Source organism: Phalacrocorax carbo, chromosome 5 (genome assembly GCF_963921805.1).
Source record: "Phalacrocorax carbo chromosome 5, bPhaCar2.1, whole genome shotgun sequence".
NCBI classification, from domain to species: Eukaryota; Metazoa; Chordata; class Aves; order Suliformes; family Phalacrocoracidae; genus Phalacrocorax; species Phalacrocorax carbo.
In genome coordinates, this window is record NC_087517.1 from 56,948,359 (window position 1) to 56,969,933 (window position 21,575).

Below are 21,575 nucleotides of genomic sequence, written 5' to 3' on the forward strand. Positions count from 1 at the left end.
CCTTAAAGACAATTGGATTAACCCAAACGTGGCCAAGATTTCAGGGAACATGCTAAGAGATGGTGCCTGTCCTAAAATTCTTGTAATTATAAAAGGTGAGAAACTCAGATAAAGGCAGGAATAAATAAATAAATAAACAATTTAACAATTGTTACTGTAAGTTTCTTAACATTTAATTAATGTGAAAATGTTCATCTTTCCTGTTGGTGATCAGCTTCTTTTCTCTTTCTAAAGAGCAGGGGTTCTTCTTCCCCTGCACTGTCATTAGAGCACAGTCAGTCTCTTTTAGAACAAAAATATTGTTTTAAATTATTTTCATGAAGCTGTAACATTTTTAGATTCATTCTGTGATGTTCTTTGACCCAGTATTGTCCCCAGAGTCTAGTTGGGAATCCAGCTTCCACAGAGGAGTTGCCTGCCACATATCCACAAAAAAGTGATCATTCTCCTCTAATCTGCTTTTAGTCTTACATCATCAAAGTCATGACAAGTTGAACAAATGCAAAGCATCTAGGAAGTGAGGCAGTCCACACCCTCAGAGGCTAAAAGTGTCACTTTGAGGACAGCCCCAGCCTTTAGGCCGAAGTGTAGACTTCTTTGCCAACTAAGCCATTAGGGCAGCCAAACTGTACTGCTTTTGGAATAATCTTTAATTCTGACCAAGCTCTTAATTCTGAATATCAGAATCTCCTCCTGTGACTGCAGATGAACAGTAGCTAGCAGATAGAGCATTAGTTGCCACAGAGAGACAATTACCAAATTCCTCCTCTCTTCTCACACTTCATTAGTAGTATATTTTTACTTTATCTGTTATTTTGGGTTTATTATTTATTAGTTTCCGGAAAATATTTTCGGAAAGAAGTAAAGCACCTACTTCTTTGCAGTTATATATATCTTTTCCTAAAAATTTCAGGCGTCTCTTTCAGCCTCTGTCAGTACTGCAACAAGTTGAGCAAATGCAAAGCATCTAGGAATAAGAAAAAAATCCATACTTCATAAAACCTGTTGAAATTGTTTATATAGGGCACAATAATGTCTAAATATCTGATTGACAGGATGAAGTACCTAAGAACAACCAGTCTAAAAGCTTGTTCTCATGTGTTTCAACTTCTAAGAGCTCACTGAGCATAAGTGCTTTTTATATCATTAGCACCTCATTTCTAAGCTAAAAAGGTACTGAGACTTTCTGGCTACCCACATAGAACCACATGCTAACAGAAGTATTTTCTTGTAATGCTTTATATGCGGAATAGAAGTCTGCAGTTCTGAGATAGTTAGAAGAACATGGAGATTACATTACTTTAGTTATTTGCAGAAATTCATTTTGCAGATGCTTTTGTGCTGGCCTGTGGGTCAACCTGCAAATATTCCCCCAGAGATCAAGCACAAAGAACATCAACTCTTTGGCTGCTTTTTCAAATCCTTCAAGTATGGACTTGCCTCTTGGCCCTCTTGGGCTGGTTGTAATTTATTACTCTAAGTAAGAATTGTTTTCTAATATAACCTTTCTCTGAAAATAGATTATTTACGGTGGGTTTTTTCCTTCCTCTTTTTTTTTTTTTCATTCTATCTACATTATATCCAGATTAAAAAACTGGCCTATAATCTTGATATTGGTAAAGGTATTCTTTGCCTGCATTAGGATTGAAAGGTCAGGCCAAAATTCTGTTCAAAAGGGCTAAAGACAAACTCCTTAGCTGTAGTGAACAAATGCTTTGGGAAAGTAAAAGATGGACAATCATCTTATGGTTTCAAATACATCTTCTTTCCTTTGCTGTGTGTAGAGTAGCTGAATAACAAATGGCAACTTTTGCATCAATAATAGTTTAAATCTTTTAATTTGTCACCAGCTTCCTAATTGTCCACATACTAGTTACAAATATTATAGTATTATTTTAAAAGATGGAACAGCCATTACATGATATATTTGGTTTTTCTCAAATTATATAGCCATTCGTCTCAATAAATGTTTCAGTATTGACTTACAATGTTGTAATTTATAATAGTTTCACAATAAATATATCCTCTTGCAAAAGGTGGTATCTCTGATATTCATGTTCAAAGCCTTCTGACAACAATGGTCAGAGCCTCACACACCCCTAAACTGGTCCTACATGCAGGTCATTCAGCAAAACTCCTGTTCCTTTTTGCAATAAAAAGCTAACGGCAGCTGCAGCCTCCTGTAAATGCTGAACACCTGTAGCATGGTACTTAGAATAGTATTAAAACAGTTTTGCATCTCACATTTGCCACAAACCTGCCTTCTATGTGCACGCATGTTAGTATACAAATTGCCAAATTGGTGTCAGTTGTAAAGTAATGACATTGGAGGCATCATAAATTACCATTCTTCCTCAGGAGAAGACACTGCTGTATACGAATGAGTGTTTTGCTCTCAGGGTAATGTATGTCTTCATCTGGCCCAGTAGTCAGCATATTGCCCTGTGTTGATGGATATAGTCAGCTTGAAACTACACTACATTTCACTGCACAATAAACATGGCTGTCAACACCATATAAAGCAAAATCAATTTATCCTGTATGGTCAGTGCGTTTTAAATGAAATTAATGTACTGTAGACCTAGTGGCAAAAAGGTAGTGTATTAGTTATGCATCCTCTGTTTTAGGACTTTTTTTCATGAAAATGTATTTCCTATATAGAATTTTTAAAATGGTATACCTAACATGTAGTGTTTTCACACTGAATTAGGAAACTTAGTTTTTGCATAATTATAAACTTGTCAGTCACTGAAATCAGTAAATCTGCACTGTTTTACTTAGTGTGAAGAACTAATCTTACATTATTTGGCAAATAAATCCCTGTGGGGAGCTGTAATAGTTCACAAAGAAGGAGGCCTATTGCTGCGCTACTTCGTTGTCAAGTACCTTGCTTTTTCAAGGTATTGAATTACATGAGCGATTTGATGAGACCTAAGACTAAGTAGGTCATTCTCCCACTGTAAAGACTTTTTGTCTTTCTTTTGTATCTAAGGTATAACCCTAAAAACGTATGCTATCATCACAATTGCAAAAGTTTTTCTGGTAAAAGCATGCCTTATCTAGGCTCGGTTATCTCTTTCTCCTGTATTAACTGGTTCTGCACCTCATAATCAGCTCTCTGAACTCTAAAACCCCATGAAGCTTTGCTGTTTCTGGTCAAGCAGCAGGGCTGGATGCATTAAAAAAAATGGTTAAGGTTAGCATGTACAAGTTGACTTGACGGTGGATAGTGACAGGACACTGGTGTACATTAAAGCACAGCAGGCATGGAGAAGCTGGAGTGCCTGTCTCCCATTCCAGAAGCTGAAGGTTGCTGGGCATGCACCTGTTGAAGGCAGACAGTTTTATTACATATATGTGATCAAATGCTCCAAGACACATCTAAAATTCAGCTAAAGCAGATTTGACTTTAAAATGTTCAGCTCCAAATATAATCGGATCCATACAACTAGCAGCATGTACCTGGTGTACTATATAATTTATTTTATGAAATGTTGGCATGTGCTTCACTGCTCAAGCAGCAAAATCATTGTCAATTACTTGTGTGAACAGATCTGCATCAGTTTGGATTCTCAAGTGTAATTTTTATGTGACTTTTGTTGAGCATTCAGAACATTATGCTATGTTAAAGTCCCAAATGGAATTTTTTTTCAAATCTCAATACGTTAACTGCAGAAATACCAGTGCAATTTGTTTCCCCACTCAGATGTTGATGCCTTCAGCTGGGTGAGCCCGAGCAATTACACTGAAATCACTGGATATCCTTTCTCTCACTGTCTCTCTCTCTCTCATAGATCTGGCAGCAAAAAGAGAGAGAGAAAAAGAGAATGAGGCTAATATAAACACAGCACTGAAAGCACTTGCGTAATCCACGTAATAATGTTTTGCATCCATCTTGTTTCTTCCTGCCCTGACATTACAGGAAGTAAAGCAATGAATGGCTCTGCAGCTAAACTACAGCAGTATTATTGTTGGCCAACAGGAGGTGCCACTGTGGCTGAAGCTCGAGTCTACCGGGATTCGCGGGGCCGAGCCAGTAGTGAACCGCACATCAAACGACCAATGAATGCTTTCATGGTTTGGGCAAAGGATGAACGTCGAAAAATTCTCCAAGCGTTCCCTGACATGCACAACTCCAACATTAGCAAAATCCTAGGTAAGTGCAAGACAATGAACAAATCATGACCATGACTGAACCAAAACTTAGGGAAGGTTAGAAGGCTCTGATATAGTAGTGGCAATTGGCAGAGCTTAGTTATTTTTGGAGCTGTGGAAAGATGAGGTTATTTACATTGGTGACACAGGCTAGTTACTTTCTTCTTGGATATGCAACTTCTCTAATTTTAGGACATATTTTGTTTGGGAGATGTTCACTGAAATCGGAATAACTGAAATCTATACAAATTAGGACTCATGGGTTGTTTTCATTTTCATTCCCTTCCTTTTCCCTTTCTGCCCCTTCCCTAATGCATTTTATTTTCAACAGCAGAGTCACAATATGCTTTAAAGATGTAGCAGCATTCAAAAGGAGTATTTTGTGAAATCTGTTGCAAAAGTGTATCCTGATAAAAGGTCTAATTGCAGGACCCCATTAGAAATCACCTGAATTACAAATCACCTGAATGCAAAATGGTACTTGCTGGAGTAATTACTGGGAAAAAATTAATAAAGTACAAAATCAAAATCAAAGGTTTATGTCAGACAGTGCAGTGTCAAAGAAAGAAAGCTGGCACAGTTCAAAAGATATGTCTGTGCAAACCTGCTAGCATGGAAAATTATGTTTGATTCAAAATATTACAATGTTCAAAAAGCCAAGGAAGCACTAGCATCATACAATTAAAATACTGCTTAGTTTAAAAGACACCATAGTTGATAATTTGTATAGATTGGGACAATCAGGGAATATGCCATGCATTATATTTTACCACTGTGCAAATAAATTGGCTCATTTCTGAGAAATTTTGATTTGCTTTTTAAGTCTCCTCCAGAGAATTAGAAACATACGTGAGAATGAGTGGTGAAATGTTAAAACCTATATTTGCTTTCTGAGTCTTTGAAGTGAAAGACAGATTCTGAATGTAACTCGTAATAAATAAAAGTAAAAATCAAGTTTCCTCTGTAATCATTTTATTGTAAACTTTGAGTTCAAATACATTCTTAACAAAGTTTGTTGCATGTTAGCTCAGAGGCAAGAATACATAGAAATAAATGTTACTTTGTCCTAAAACTTCCAAAATCTTACTTAGTAGTTCTCATATTTTTGTCTACCATATAAGTAAGTTATATGAATAGCCTTTCAGTTTTGTATAAAACCTGCACTGTTTCAGTGTTGGCAGCTGTAGGGAATCTATATTATTTGTGTGCATTCTGTGAAAAAAACTATTAGGAGCATAGTAACTGTATTCATTAAAATGTAAACTTCCAGTATAAATATTTCAGAAGTGCCAGCAATTGAGTGTTTGTTAACCACGGAATTAACCTGTCAGTATCTGCTCGGCCACAAATAAGTCTAAGTCCACATAATATCTGTGCAACTTTTCCAGGACAATGAGAAAAGAGACTGAAATATTAGAACTGACACAGAGTATTGCTGGCTACGGATAATATTTATACAACTTTTCCATTTGTTGATGTATGAAAAATCTTGGTAAAAGAATAGCTTCCACCCACGTTTACCACAGCTGTAATCATTTTATTCATCTAAAAGACACCAAAAAGCTATTTTCTGCATTTCTTATCCCCTGGAAAAAAAAGTCCCTTCTCTATTCAAGTGTTTAGATAGCTCCTTGTAAACAATACAAGAGATTGGAATACTTTTTCCTCTTCCTGTGTACACTGTCTTAATTTTTTAAATTTTTTATTGGTGCAGCTTTCAATGAGAGTTTACAGTACCTGAAGTGGTGTATATAATTACAATGTGCTTTCTGATTTTATCTTTTTTAAAAAAATATGTTTGTTAAATGTAACTTTCTCAGTGCTGTTCTGTGCATTTATTACATCTGGCCGGAAGATAATATGCATAATAGGATTTAAAATATGGTAAGGTGCCAATATTATGCCAAGTTTATATCACAAGATTAGTAAATTTAAGACACCCAGACAGCAAGGGATTTTTCATAATTTTGTTGAACCTATAAGGTTTTGAATATTCTTTCCTGCCACACAGCAAGGTATTAGTATCCATTAGTAGGACTGTGTAAACCAAATCCTCATAAAACTATCAAAGAAGCATGCATCCCTAGGCAATGTGTAAAGCTTTTAACAGTAAAAGGATGGTTGTAGACCTTACTTAACCATTATACTGTGTGGGCTATTACAAAGGTATAGGATTATTCACAGAATAATGCTCATATTGTAAAAAATTAAATAGTCTATTTTGCAGCATGAGGCTGACATTTTGAGACGTAACTATTGGTTTTAAGTGCGCCTATTCTAATAGAGATTTACATATGCTTGGTCTGCAGCAATATCTGAAAGTCAAGGTTCTTTTAAGGGGTCTCAGGTTATGCATCCCAAATATGCTGGCTGATGTAAATTCAAATCAGTTTAATTAACTTATTTAAAATCTGTTTATTACAGCAAGAAGGCATGTTGAAATGTGTATGTGTAAAGCTAAATCTGCTTTACTTGAGCACTCACTGATGCTTTGTGTTAACAGGATCTCGCTGGAAGTCCATGTCAAATCAAGAGAAACAACCTTATTACGAAGAGCAGGCACGGCTAAGTAAAATCCACCTAGAAAAGTATCCTAATTACAAATACAAACCTCGACCAAAACGTACCTGCATTGTTGACGGAAAGAAATTGCGTATTGGTGAATACAAACAACTGATGAGGTCTCGAAGACAGGAGATGAGGCAGTTTTTTACCGTAGGGTGAGTACTATTGTTGTAATTGTTTTCAAAGACAGAGCATGCTGTTTGAAAACAGATAGACTTATCTGTTTAAGTCACTGACTAATGTCACTTAGAAGGCAAAGATTTGAACCTGTAAAACCTTATTAAAAACATAAGATATATCATGGAATATGGAGCTATCAGCTTGCCACTGAATGCTGATTATGAGGCTGATTGTGGAATTCTTTAAAGTCAAAAGAAGTTGTTTCCATTAGCCTGAAAGGTTTGAATTGTGTCTTTTGTGAATTATTAGTAAGCTAATCCATTCTGGGTTAGATCATTTCCTAAATTAAGACAAGAACAAAGAGAAAAACCACAAAAGATTATTCCAGTGTAGAATAAGGAGTCAGGAGAGGAGGAAAAGGGAGAAGGCACAGGAGTAGTAGCAGTTACATTAGGAACACACATGAATGAATGATGTCATAGCATGAGGCTATTGGGTATTTTGTTATATACAGAACTGTCAACAAAAAAAAAAGTTTTAAAAAATAAATGGTTTAGGAAGAGTCTTTCAAGTAGTGCATAGATAGACTGGGTGGATTTACAGCTTGGAATATATGGTTCAAAAAGATCCTGGCACAGTTTAAAACCAATGTGTGTTTTTTAACAGTATTTCCTCTAGCCTTCAGCAAAGAAAGCAGCACTACAGGCTAAAGATAACAGAAGTCCAGTGAAAAAACTGCACCATAACTGATTTTTCTCTCCTGTTTTTTTATGAATTAATCTGTGATGCTCAGGGCTCTAACACAATGTTTCTGGTCATTTACAAACAGTCTAAAAGCTATCTCCAGTGTCAGCCTTTCCAAATTCACAATGTTCTGCTTATATCTCTAATCACAATAGTCTCCTTTTGTTGGGCACTTCACTACCAGATAATTGACCTTGACGTCGATTATGTGCCTTCATTTTTGGCTTGGGATGCAGAACTCCTGTTGCAGTCAATTATTTTGTGGTACAGCCTGCAACAATGTGGGCTCTTTCTTCAATCACTAAATAGAAGTGTTTCTGATATCTTGAAATAGACTTCCAGCCTATAGTTCTGACATTGTTTTTTATTCTTTGCTCTAAGGGAAATTGTTTACTACTAGGCTTCCATCACAATTGTACATAGAACTCTAAACAGAAATCTGAATTTTTACAGCACATCACAAATTATATTCAGACTGAGGGAATGTCTTCCAAAGCAGATTGACACACCAAATCACATCTAGACAAGAAATGCAAAAGAAATGCCAATGCAGCAGTCTGAAGGATTTGAGAATTGTTTGCTAATTCAAAAGAGTATTAAGCAGTAGCATTTTACACATTGGAAGTGGTGGCTAAATATGGAGATGAATATGGAGAATGGATTTAAGAAACTTCTAAAAGTGCCTACTTGAAGAGTGATATTATGATTTAAAAAAAAAAAAAAAAAGAAAACTCTTAAAAATTAAACTGCTGGTGAAACCTAAATGTAACATCTTTCTCATACATCAAACAGTATGATCAAAAAGACCATGAGAATGTCATAATTTTCTTGAAAGGATTGGTTCTAATTTGTATTTATGCTAAGTCCACTTCACACTGCTCTATCCATTTTGAAGACATTTTGAAGTAAGAGTGCACTTACAGAATGGTGCAGTGGACTTTACCAGAAACAGTGACTTCTAGTTATGCAAGTAATGAAAAAGCGGGTATGAAGTCTAATGGAAGCGTTCAATAAAGGTGAAATGAGATCCATGTTGCAGCTCAATATAAACATAAATTTTGATACTGAGGAAACATAGGCTGTGACTTAAAAAAAATTATTTCATACTTTCCTGCATCTTCCCACTGTTGCCCCAAATGCCCTTTTTCCCTAAAGAAAAAATTAAAACAAAATTCTAGGATGAGATCAAGCAAAAAAAGTGAAAAAACCAGACCAGGGCAGCTTTTTTGAACTGAAACATAAAACATGGAATCATTTATTTCAGTAGAAGAGTTTACTGAGTAATAAAAAAACCACATTTATTCCAAATTAGATTATAATTAAGTGAAACACACTAACTGAGCCCACCAAATTCTTAAACTTATTTTTCCTTGTGTTTAATGCAAATATCACACAAAGCATCAGCTGGAACAGTTTTCCTAACTGACCTCGTATACCGATTATTTTTCCACTGTTTTTATGGAACAAACAGCATAAACTGTCCATCAGAACTGCAGACGTGGGAGTTGAGATGCAGTTTCCTTTTCAGAATGAAATAGGAGACAAATGTGGTTCTTAGGATTGAATACACTCTATGTTTAGAGTAAATATGCCAAAATGGCAAAAAATTATCATCACAGAATAAAAAGATAAATAGAAGATGTGCGAAGAGAAAGACAGACCTTCAAAACAGGTGGCTAGGGGAAAGTATAAATAGCAAGAAAAACTATATTCTTCCATATCTGTGTTTGGTATTCTCCTATACTAAATCTACATTTATGACTTAAGCAGTCCACTAAGGTCTAGTTCCTATCACACCGCCTTGGGTGAGCCATTGGCTAGCACAGAATAATCCCGCCATGTGTACAACGAAAACACCCCACCCCCCCAAACAGAGAATTTTACACTGCTTGAACTTTTAAGATGCTAAAAACTCATACTGCTTACTCCTCTGAGCCGCATTCTTTGATAAACATTGTAGGATGCACAGAAGTTGTTTAGAGAATCTCAATATACAAACTAGCCAAGCTTTAAAATAAAGCAGAGGAATAAGCTAGTGAATGCCAGGTTCTGTCCAGATTTTTGAAGAAAAGCTTCCAAAGAATTGAGTGAGAATGAAGATATGTTGGAATAAATTGAGCAGGACAATCATGTTTTGAGATAAATGTTATATATGTGTCAGACCAGCACAAAAATCTAGGAACTGGCAAGTACTTTAAAGAACAGAGTGGAACTTAAAATGTGCGTAGGCCTTCTATTGCATCCCTACATGAATGTTCCAAATGAGGCAGATAATACACAGAAATAATTAATGTTTAATGCAGAGTATATTAAAATTTTGCTGGTTTTAATCTAGTGGAAGCTGAATCTGAAGCCAGCTATGTCTTTAAAATAATTGAGTTATTTCTAATAATAAAATTATTAATGGGGAGTTGTGAATGATAACTTCAGCATAAATTAATCCCTGAACAGGCTTCAAGTGATTCACAATATATCTTCAATAGTACTACTTTTGTAATGCATAAATAAATGTGAACTGAAAAATGGATCATATATAAGCCATAAATTCAGGCATTTTAAGTTGAGTCTGTCTTTTGTTGCCTTGTCTTACAAAAATAATTCAATTCTCAGTTGTTTTTACACTCTAATACACTCTAAATAGAAGTATATGATATATATATTTCTCTGCAAAATTATGTAAGCAGTAACTTTTTTTGTGTGTTTTACCAGTGTAAGATGTTTGGAATAAAGCCTTTATAGTGTTTATAACTACTGTACACATAGTCTGAATGTTGCTAAACTACAGTCTTGAATAAGGCTGTAATATTATACTGCTATAGCTTGAACTTAAAGTAAGTACACAATGGGTGCTTTTGTGAGATTTACTGTTATTTCATTCCTTATGGGACTGTAAGCTTCAGGGCTGTGTAGCATAGAAGCATTTTCCTTAATGCGATTGATTTTGCTTCAGTCATTTAAAGAGCTGTCAGAAAATAGTTGGGAAGGGATCAGAAAACAACGGTAATTTGCCAATTTAAAAGTTTAGCTAGTTTTGCAGAAGTCAAAAGTGGAACGTTTTCAGGAAAATCCTAAGACTATTAATGCCACAAACCTGTGAGCAGGTCAATTGGTCTAAGAATTTTCATGTGACCTCCTTTTTTATATTTACCGAACTATCTGGGACCAAATCTTTGGCCCCAACCAGACAGACATGTTAGCAATGCTGGCAGAGCAGAGAGGCAAGCGACCTATAGTAATTGGCCACATAAGGATTTCTCTGGCAAAGAGGAGATGGTGGAGACAGGAGTGGTTTGAAGCCAGGGTATGCAGCTATGCATTCCTCACAGGTCTGAAGAGACAGGATGATTAATTTTGGGTTCTGGAAATCTTAACCAGGCAGAAAACATCCTTGCTTTAACCATGTGCACCTGAGCTGAACTGTTACCTGTAGCTTGCAGTAAAGTATATTTTTATCTCCTCACTCTAAGGTCCTACAATAGGCAAAACTCTAGCAAGATACAAGGATTAAACATGTGGAATTTAATGTTATAAAAATACCATTAACATGAATACCTTTAAGAACTACAAATAAAAGAATATATAATGGCCAGAGTCACAGGTTAGAAACTCCAACTATTCCTTCCAGGAAGAGTGGCTAAAATTTAAATAAATATTCTGATTTCTGCCCCCCCCCCGCCCCCCCCATTTTAATTACTTAGAAAATTATAACACTTATCATCAGTAACATATGCCATCCATACAGTTTGTGATATCTTAAAATAAGGCTTTCTGGGATGAAATGCAGCACCTTGAGCAGAATTTACAGTGACAAGCTGATCAGCTCTAAATAATAACAGGGCTCAAGTGAGAAGTAGGTGTCCAGTTACTGGGGGTGTGTGGGTGCCCATGTTTAAGTGCTAGCAAATTTTTGCTAGCAAATGGGTAGCAATTTGAGACACTTCCCATTTAGGTGGTACAGTTACCACATGTTTACAGTTCCACGGTGAGATATAGGTAATTTAAAGCTCACAGTTATTACCCACCCAGCAGCAGGCATGCACACCATGACTGATTTTTGTTTAACATGTGAAAAAGAGCTGCATTTATGAATGACAAATTCAGTAAGCCTTTAACTTTCCTGTTACACCAATCAAGTTATTTACTACTTAGATTCATTCTGTAGTTTGCCATGTATTTGGTGCATTCTCAGGTAAAAGGTATATCTGTAAATTCTGCTTCATTACGCTGAGATGACCAGCTCCCTTTAGACTTTGAAATGAATGGTACTGGGATAAGTATACCCTGTCCCATTGAAATGTGGAAATGCAAAAGTTTTGCTGACTTGATAAACATTTGAAAGAATATCTGAAATTCTTAACCGAGTCTGTCCTTTAGGGCTTAACACTGACAACCATCATTTTATCAAGACACCTCACAGCCCTGTCCTGAACAGATTTTTTTTCCTCTTGCTGCTTATAAAAAGGCAATATGCTTCTAAAAAAACGCAAACTTTTTTTTGGGGAGAGGTAGGGCTGGATATTAGGGTTCTGATCCATAGTGTCATCTATAACACAATAGCAGCTTGCACTCAATCATTCTTCAAGTATATTCTGCAACTATTAATATTATTATTATTATTAGAGTTGTAAAAACAACAAAACACCTTTTGGCATTAATACTGTGGTGTTCTTTGATGAATGATTGAAGATGCTTTATTTTGTGGATTTATTTATTATAAGAAGTATTGGAAAAAGTATTAGCCCCAGCAGTTGTTAGATGGGCAGATTAGAGAGAATTAAGTGTGTATGGCCTGGTGACAACTACGTAGAATTTTGCTGTGACCATGTGTGGGTTTCTTTTTTCCTTTGCTTTGTGGAAACAGTCATTAATGCAAACATTTTCTGCACTTAATAATTGTGGAGGAGGTACATGTGGGGTTTTAACAGTAATAGTTTATACTCCTGACAACACTGAATCCTAAAACAGAAATGTTCCCATGTGAGGTAGGTGTTCGATTTTATGGATAAAGTATTGAAAGATGTTTGCAGAAACTCACTTGCAACCAAATACATTGGCTGAAAATTGTTTTCACAGAACATTTATCAGACCATTTAAAAAGTGAAAATTTAGTGAAAAATCCCTGGCTGTTTGTAAATCATCTGCAAATCATCATTTGCAAACAGGAGTATAACGACTGTGTCAAATGAATTACTGCGATGTTTTTGCTCACTGCTAGCCAGGTGTACCATACTTATACAACAGATGTTTAAATTTCTCAAGCTGTGCAGAAGTTTTAAGAGTTGGGCTAGCAGCACCAGCAATGACAGTACTACACGCTATTTTAACATTATCTTATACACACTGTTCATGTTTTGACTGTCTGTATTGGTTCTCAAACTTGAAGGTTTCCCAGTAACTCAGTAGTGTGATATTTATCAAAATTAGAGTTTGATCAATGGACAATAAAGACTCTACATTTAGGGTCTTGTAAAGAAGCTTTGCATTATTTTGTGTATTGATTTAGCCAATGATTAAGAATTTGTGAGAGACTGGTTTATGGAATGTCCTTTTGAATTTTAGCTTAGAATGGTCACAGTTGTCAAAAAGTTATAGATTCATTAGACTTCAAACACATCTGACACTCTTTCTCCTGCTAAAATTATATGATAGTTCTGTAATACTTGGTCAATATTGCTGTAAAGAAGGTTGGGAATATGTTGAAATATATGATTCTTTAAATAGATTATGCAAATAGGCATGTATGGTCAATAACTAGTCAATACTAAAACAGCATCTTCCAGGGCACTTAGGTATTTCTGGTACTGGAGTATATTCACTCAGTGTTACATCTGCAGTATGATGGAGATTCTTCTCCTTCAGACAAGTTACATCCCTTCTTTTTCTCTTAGCTTTAGCAAAGGTAATGATCCAGAAATAGTATGAGAATATTTGTATGAGTATTTTAATATAGTAAGCATGTTATTAGTTAATTAACCCAAACATAAGAGGTAGATTTACTTTGTAGCCAATAAGAGCTTGACCATGGAAAGGGTTCAGCAACCTGACCTTTACTCAGCAAAGCATTTGAATATACATACATCACTGTAAGAAGAGACATTGCATCACTTAGTACAACTATGTACATGCTTACAGTAAAGCTTGTGTTGAATTGCTTGACTGGCAGTGATATAAGCCTATTTTAGATGAAGTGGGGTATTGCTCCAGTACGCTTAAAAATCACACACATGAAAAAGACAATATGACATAGTGCAAAGTCAGATACCAGAAGGTAAGATGTGTTAAAGGTAGAGATAATGCACCCTTAATTGAGTCTTCCTGTGTATTTGCATTGTCAAAATAAATCAGATCTGACACTGGGTCCTCGGGATGAAGTCTTAATTTCTGTAGACTGTCCATTACCATAGAAAAAAGAACATTTATTATTTTTTTTAAAGTACTTTCCTTCAAAAACTCAGTCTTACACATTAAATCCTGAAGAACAAATGGCATTCTGATCATGGATTTAAATACAAATCAAAAGCCAGCAATAAAACATCAAAAGTATTTATAAGTGACGTAGGAGTCTACCTAGCACTTAAATAGTAAATTACATACTTACAGTTAGACAATGTTACTTAGTCACCTGTCTCCCATTTTAGGGTACTTACAGGTAATTTGGAGGTCCCCCATTTAAAGAAGCTCTTGCCAGGAGTTTGGAGGATTTAGATTTTGGATACGTGATGTCTATGGTAGCAGTTCAGCATCACACAGGTGCCTGAAGCATATTGATGATCTCTGTCCAAGTGCTAGTTTGCAGTATAGTTTAAACAAACACATAAAATACATAAAAGAATCAAGTAGCTACTAAACAGTTTACTCTCCAGTTGTCCTTGGGGGGAGCTAAGGTGAACCAATACCGTATGGGACCAGATTGTCAACCCAAAGGAATGCATGTAGCCTTTCCAAAAAACCACTTGCTTTTCTTTCACTTGGATTTGCAGAAGGTCTTCCCTCCTCTGAACACAGGAAATCACATTCCCCTCTTGTTTTTCCTTCCAGACAACAGCCTCAAATTCCAATCACCACAGGAACGGGGGTTGTCTATCCTGGTGCTATTTCCATGGCGACTACCACGCCATCACCTCAGATGACATCAGATTGCTCGAGCACCTCTGCCAGCCCTGAGCCCAGCATCCCTGTCATTCAGAGCACTTATGGTATGAAGACGGACAGCGGAAGCCTTGCTGGAAATGAAATGATAAATGGAGAGGATGAAATAGAAATGTACGAGGACTATGAGGATGATCCCAAATCAGACTATAGTAGTGAAAACGAAGCCCATGAGGCAGTCAGTGCCAACTGAGGAGTGTTCACAGAATTAAAGTACTCAGACTCATTTGGGGTTTTTTGGGTTTTTTTTGAACAAAAGTTCTTAAAGAGCCTGCATGCATGTGTGGCTCCTACAGTTACATCAGCAGAATGGTCTTAAATGTTTCTTAATGTGTGAGACAGATTGTTTCCCTAATTTTTCATGAACTTTTTTGTGTTGTTTTTTTTTTGTTGTTTTTTTTTTTTTAATTTAGATGAAGACATATATTAAATATCAGACATCAGGACTTGAAAACGTATATGAATCAATAGCTGTCTTACAAGTCTTACCTTTTGTCTTTTTCCTTTTGGATGCTGATAAAGGTTTAAGTTACTGTTTTAGATGGGGGTTATACATTCTCACTCAGGTATGCTGTGCCAGCCTACAGGTTGTGAATGTGTTTTTATTCTGGATTATTTTAAAAAACAAAAACTGCAGATTTCATATTGTGAAACAGAACAAGTCCACAAGTGTGCACATCTGTGCATCATAGCTTGTCTTTAAAAAATAGTCTCTGAATTCCATTTTTTTTTCCATATGTATAGCTGAACTTCTGATGTGCCAAACTTTTCATAACTTTTGAATCTTAACATTTAAAAAAAAAAGTCTTAAAGGAGACACTGTAAAGTCTTAGACAATCCTTTGGCATCTTAAAAAAAATTATAAATAAAACCTAATTTTTTCCAGAATATGGTAAAGTACTCAGGAATCTGGAGACAGGATATTCTTAAGTAGTGAACATGGTTGCCATAGTGCATGTGCCCAATTGCTTTTGCCTCTTGATGTGCCATTAGTGTGAAATTTTAAGTAAGCACAAAAGAGCGATCACCAGCTATGCACGGGCCTGTCTTAGCAGTGTGAGGCCACCTCTGATTTACATTCTCTACCCCTTTGCTTTTAACCCTTGCATTCAGTCTTAACACATTTTCTCTTAAATAATTTATTCATTCCAGAATGTCAAGGGTCCAAATACTTAATATTTATTTTTAAAAGTACTGTTGGTGGCATTACACTTACAATTCCTTACCGACATTTTAAAGAGCCCCTTCTTTCTCCTCCCCTAAATTACACAGGTATATGAAAATAAAAGTGCATCTGCTACTAAAATGAACCTGACATTTATTTATAAATGAGAAATTCAGTTGTTCCTGTAACACTGTATGTTCAAGGAGCACTTGGAAACACTCTGCTATATGTAATGCAAAATAATGTGAGTACTTTTACATGTACATACAGTACAAATATTCCTAACAAACTGTGCTTATAGGTATAAACCTCTATACTTAGACAGCAAAGGCAGGTGTAAAATCCAACTGCATGTAGAGTCCACCATGACGAATTTTTAGGGCCTGTAGAATCCTGCAGTGAATCATGGCTCCATGCATCATGTTCCTGTTGTCACCTGAAGGAACTGTTTGCTACCTTAAGTATTTATGCAGTGATTTATATGTGAGACTCCTAGTGGGGGAGGGAAGGCCACACAAATATCTGACTTGCAAAGCTGGGAAAATGGTGCATCAAAAATATTTATTGAGTATTAGTCATGTGGGAATGTGAGCCAGATCTTGATAAATGCTTGTCAAGTGCTTTGGGATCTTTGCATGTTAGGTGCTATAGCAACTAAAATTTTTATTTGTATTACTACTAGAAACAATGCTATTGCTAGAGAAAATTCTGGGAAATACACGAGAGAGAGATTAAAAGATTGCAAATTTATTAAATTTCAGAGACAGAGAAGAAATTGCCTTTATTTTTTTCCCTCACACTCCTGTTCACAAATACATCACTGTATATATATGCAGATCCAATGGGCCTGATGAATAGATGTGCTGAAGCTCCTCAACTCTTTCAGGTTTTATTTTGAATTGGATATGTTCAGCACATTGGTGATAAATTCAGACTCAGGCTGAGAGGTATGAGTGGGCCTAGAGCAGCTCCTCTTGAAGTCTGTAGGAATCTTCCCCCAGAGCTGAACGAGTTTTGTCTAGGGCCCAGCCAAGGAAAGAAGTATAGTGTTATTGCTGGCTATCCTCGTGCTATCATCCTATCTTGCTGAAATTCATGTGAGGTGCAATGACAAAATGCTGTATCAGAAGCAGTCATTTTCCTCATAGCCCCACTGATACCTATCTGAGCAGAGACAGCCATTGTTGCCACTGTAGGAATCACATTTAAATGTGCAAGAACAACCCCCAAGACAAAGAACGTTGTTCAATTTACAGGACAATTTATAAAGACAATGGCATAGAATCACAATGGTCAAATTTCTGTGACCATTTTGTAATTTGGAACAAAATGCTATATTTTTAATATTTATTTAAATGTGTTCTGAGTCCATGTCTAATAAGCAATAAACTGGTCTAGCCAAGACTTTAAAGGCATATGCTGTGTTGTTAGCTGGTGAGCGCCCTCTTTAAGCTGGCTAAGGTACTGATAGAAAGTGTTTTTTGTTCTTATAATTGCTTGGGAATTTCAACTGTTTTTAATACATTCAGCTCAGATTGGGGGGAGGATACCATTATTTCCTAAAAAATTGACTATTTATTAATGTCTTACATAATTCTCCAGTTCAAAGTATCTCTTACTCCCCCCATGTCACTTTCTTTTTCTCTTGCTCTTTTCTTCTGGTTTTGTTGCATAGGTAGAACGCTGTATTGCTAGCATTGTATTTTATGTAATTATTTTTTTGCACAAAGGCAAACATTTAGATTAGTTGGTTAATTTTTTAAAATTTTATGACCATGCCAAAATAATATTCTGCAGGCTTGTGGAGAACAAAGGACTGTTCTTTAGGACTGAAACTTGATTTTGCTTGTAGTACAAAAAAACACACACTCACAGATGTTGTTTCGTAAGTGTTATAAGCACTGGATATAAATGGTATTTTTTATCACTTCTGACTAATGTGAAACTGTTGTACGAAAACTACATGAACAAAAGTCATCTGTTTCGACTCGTGTGGGCCTGCCTCACAGTTGCCGGATTTGAGTCATTTTTATGTCTTGTTATTTCATTTATTTATGCAAAATACATGTATGTATGAACACTTTGTTTTAGCTCCAGCCCTGCCTCAATGCTGATGCTCTGTATGTTAAAGCCACATTCTTGAAAATGACTGGCTGTTCAGGAATCGCCAGCTGGTAAAAATCGCATTTACTGGCTGGGCGAGTGGGAGGAACATATTTGAATCTGAATTGTGCATATGAGCATTTTATTCTATTTATTAGCCGACATTGGCTCTAAAATGTCAGTAGAAATCAAGGAAGGACAATCATAAGAATAAAACCCAACATTTCTACTTTATTAATTGGAGCTCAAAACAAAGTTTTTGATGAATTTACCATCTCATTTTAGAATTTTTTTAAATTGTGTAAATATAACATAGGAAATAGAATTTTATTTTTTGTTCATGGATACTTAGTGAAGTATAAGTTATGTATTTACTTTTGTTCTATATCAGTGTATGTTGGTCCATATTAAATGCTGACAAGTCACTGTACCTCATGTAGATGCTGAATTTACACCCGCAGTGTGAGCGCAGTATTGTGGACCTGTAGCTGGGACAGCAAGATGCCTCACTTGTGCTCTCACTTATTTTTAATAGCATATTCCACAAACACAGAATACTTTCTTCTTTTTCAGAAAGTTGATACATTAAACATACCCAATTTCTGATACATTTGATAGGAAACACAGTTAGTCTTCTGAATCCAAATAAAATTGATGAGATCTTTTACTTCTTAACAAGAATGGCATTTGGAAGTCAAAAGCATATCCTGGAAAGATTATCACGACTAAGATGGCCCTTGCAATGCAGTCAAGACTTAATAATATCAAACCTTTATTTCTACATTCATTAAATCACATTATTGTCCAGTTAGGGGAAATTGTTCACACAAAACACAGTGAGGACTTGTGGAATTGCTTTTTAAGCATAGTGTTTGAGCCCCTCTTAATAACTCTGACTGAAAAAAATAACAACTCCATTCAGGTAATGCACAAATATAGTAATACTATTTTCTCTGTGAACAGACAGTTTATTTAATTAACAGATACAATATATTTTCTTTTTGGAAAATTATAAAATACTTATTTTCAAGAGAAGAACACTCCCAAAACAGTCTGATACCAGCTAGAATAGTTCACTTCATATTTCATAGAAATGGAAGATAAAAGTCTTAACGGAAACAGAACTGCTTTCCAGGGTTCAGGTTTACATGGAGAAATTACTCTGATGAAGTGGCCCAATTCTGGTCTGCCTGTATGATTGGGCATCACCATTTAGCTTGTGAAGCCGCCTGCTGAAAATACATGGGATCACAATGTGCTCCTAAATCAGTGTACTCAGGTGCAGCATGAAGCAGAGGGAGGGCAAAAGATGGGATTGCTCCGGGACGGGAATGCAAAACAAACAGCAGCATTATCACAATAAATACGATACCCTGTGCAAGGTGTACAGCAGTCAGCTGTGGGCAGTTCCTGCTTTGAGTACAAACACAACCACCTCCCAATGCAATCTAAAACATAGTCCTCTCTCTGGGTTGGCTTTCTGGTTTTGTTTTTTGGTCATTTCAAAGGCATGGCATTTCAAAATAATTTCCTAGCAAAACATACTACAAGATTAACACCCCCATCCTCCCCCAGCAAAACACCTATCTACCTGCTTAATATTAAGCATGTTAGTACTTCCATGGTGGTCATGAGGACCTGTAAAGTGTTGGTGTTAAGCGGGGCAAACTTTGCTGAGCCAGGGCCACAGTGTGAACAACTGCACTGGAGATGCAGCCAGCAGAATGTATGATAGAGTTCTTCATGTTTTTATGAGAAGTTAATGAATGGGCTTGGACCCTTGGTGTTTTGCATGCTTTTTTAAGATTCAAGTTGGCACTTAAGCATGTTCTTTTAAAAGAATAATACTACATGACCTCATTCGATCCTTTACAAAACACTTACTCTTTTTCCTTTAAAAAAAACTTTCCCCCAAACCTTTTTTTTTATATAACTCATTAATATATGTGATTTTTCTCAGATCAAACTATGTTTTTGATATACTGTAATGTCCTGCTACAGAAGGGAAAAAAATGTATATGCAAATATATTTCATTTTAATCCTTTACCCTTTTTTAACGACCAGATTTGTTAGAAATGGTGACAAAGAAGTATTCTGAGATTTCACACGCTGGGTAAAAAAGGGGGGTGGGGGTGGGGTGAACTGGGCTAAAGGAAAACTTATCAAATTGGTATTTATGGCAATATGAAAGCTATAAAGCAACTTAGTGACATGGCTTGCTTTGTAATTTCCGCTTTCTAAAAACCACAAGTGAGGTCCTTGGTGCTCTTGGAGTATGGGGAATGTGCAAATATTTAACTGTTTGTATGCTGCACATTGCAGACCTGCTAGTGTGCATTCTCCGTTTGTCTTCCTTTGTCATTTGTGTTTTGCTTTCTAGAAAGCAATGTTTTTTTCTTGTACCCTTCTTCAGCTTGTAGCAAACTAGAATGCTTAGCATTTATGTTCATTCATTATTGTATTTCCCATGTAAAAATTTTTTTATTACATTAAGACAAGCTTATAAGCTGTTACTACATAACTTATCTTACTGTAACTCTTATTTCCTGACATTGTAATTTGTTTGTGATGTATATTGTGAGATTGTACTCTATGTTAATTTAATCAGCACAATTCACTGACATGCTGGACTGACATGCTAGCTGCTGTTTCAAATTGTAAAGTTTGTGTAGAGCTGTTGGGACAACTGAGACTCTTGTCAAGGTACTATGCTTTGATTCCTATAGCAACACTGTGGGTGCAGCTCTTAATGGCGAGGGCTGCTCATTGGACACCCACTGGCTAACTTAATGGGCAGGTTTTCTTTGTAGAAATTCTATATACAATGCAGGTACCTACCTGGGCCCATGGCCGGTAATTATTTGGGCGTTTAGAGGAAAAACTAGTGTCTATTGCTGCTTTGAATATGTTTTAAAGTCTGAAAATGTAAATAGTTTATCAAAAAAATCTTGTACAGTCCAGTGTAAAGTTTTTAAATGAACTTAAAGGTTGCCATCACATCTCACACTCTCCTCTTGATACAGTAAAAAAAAAAAAAAAGAAGAAAGTTTGCTAAGGATATTGATTTTAAAAAAAATCTGTTCTCAATTTAAAAAAGAGAATAGTTATTCTTAGCTCTGCTTCATTGCATAAACAGACTTCTTGGATTTTGTTGTGCAGTATTGACGTGAGGTAAATTAAATATTAAATAATCTTTCAGTGGTACTTTTAAGAGTCTTCTCCTCCTCTGCCTCAGTTATTAGTGGAAAAGACAAAATTGAAAGACACTGTCCATATACAGTACGTTCTGGTGTACGTTGGCACCTTACCTACATGTTTTGGTTGGGTTGGGGGGGATTTTTTTTTTTTTTTTTTGCACAAGGTGCTTTCCTGATATGTTAAACATGTCATCCTTGGGTGATACAGTATATGCCATGATAGGGGTTTAGACCCCTCAGGGGAGTGTCTATAAGACTGCCTATTTATGCTCATTTACCTCAAGACTGTCCTCTCTACCCTTAATCTATTCACCATCACTCCATCTTTTGTACTGCTGTTGACACTTACAAATTAAAGATAAATTTTGTTTTATGA

The 21,575-nt window shown here is 36.0% G+C and overlaps 1 protein-coding gene across 9 annotated transcripts in view; it reads left to right on the forward strand.

Annotated features, from left to right (window-relative positions):
- Positions 1-21,575, forward strand: part of SOX6 (SRY-box transcription factor 6) — a 383,001-nt gene extending 361,426 nt beyond the window's left edge. For 7 of the 9 annotated variants that reach the window (XM_064452625.1, XM_064452623.1, XM_064452624.1 and 4 more), the window contains 3 exons: positions 3,923-4,156; positions 6,659-6,875; positions 14,623-21,575. In XM_064452625.1, coding sequence (XP_064308695.1) covers positions 3,923-4,156; positions 6,659-6,875; positions 14,623-14,926 — 755 coding nt within the window. In that variant the 3' untranslated portion in view covers positions 14,927-21,575. The remainder of the gene's footprint in view (positions 1-3,922; positions 4,157-6,658; positions 6,876-14,622) is intronic. The other 2 variants (XM_064452620.1, XM_064452621.1) reach the window with 1 other exon arrangement.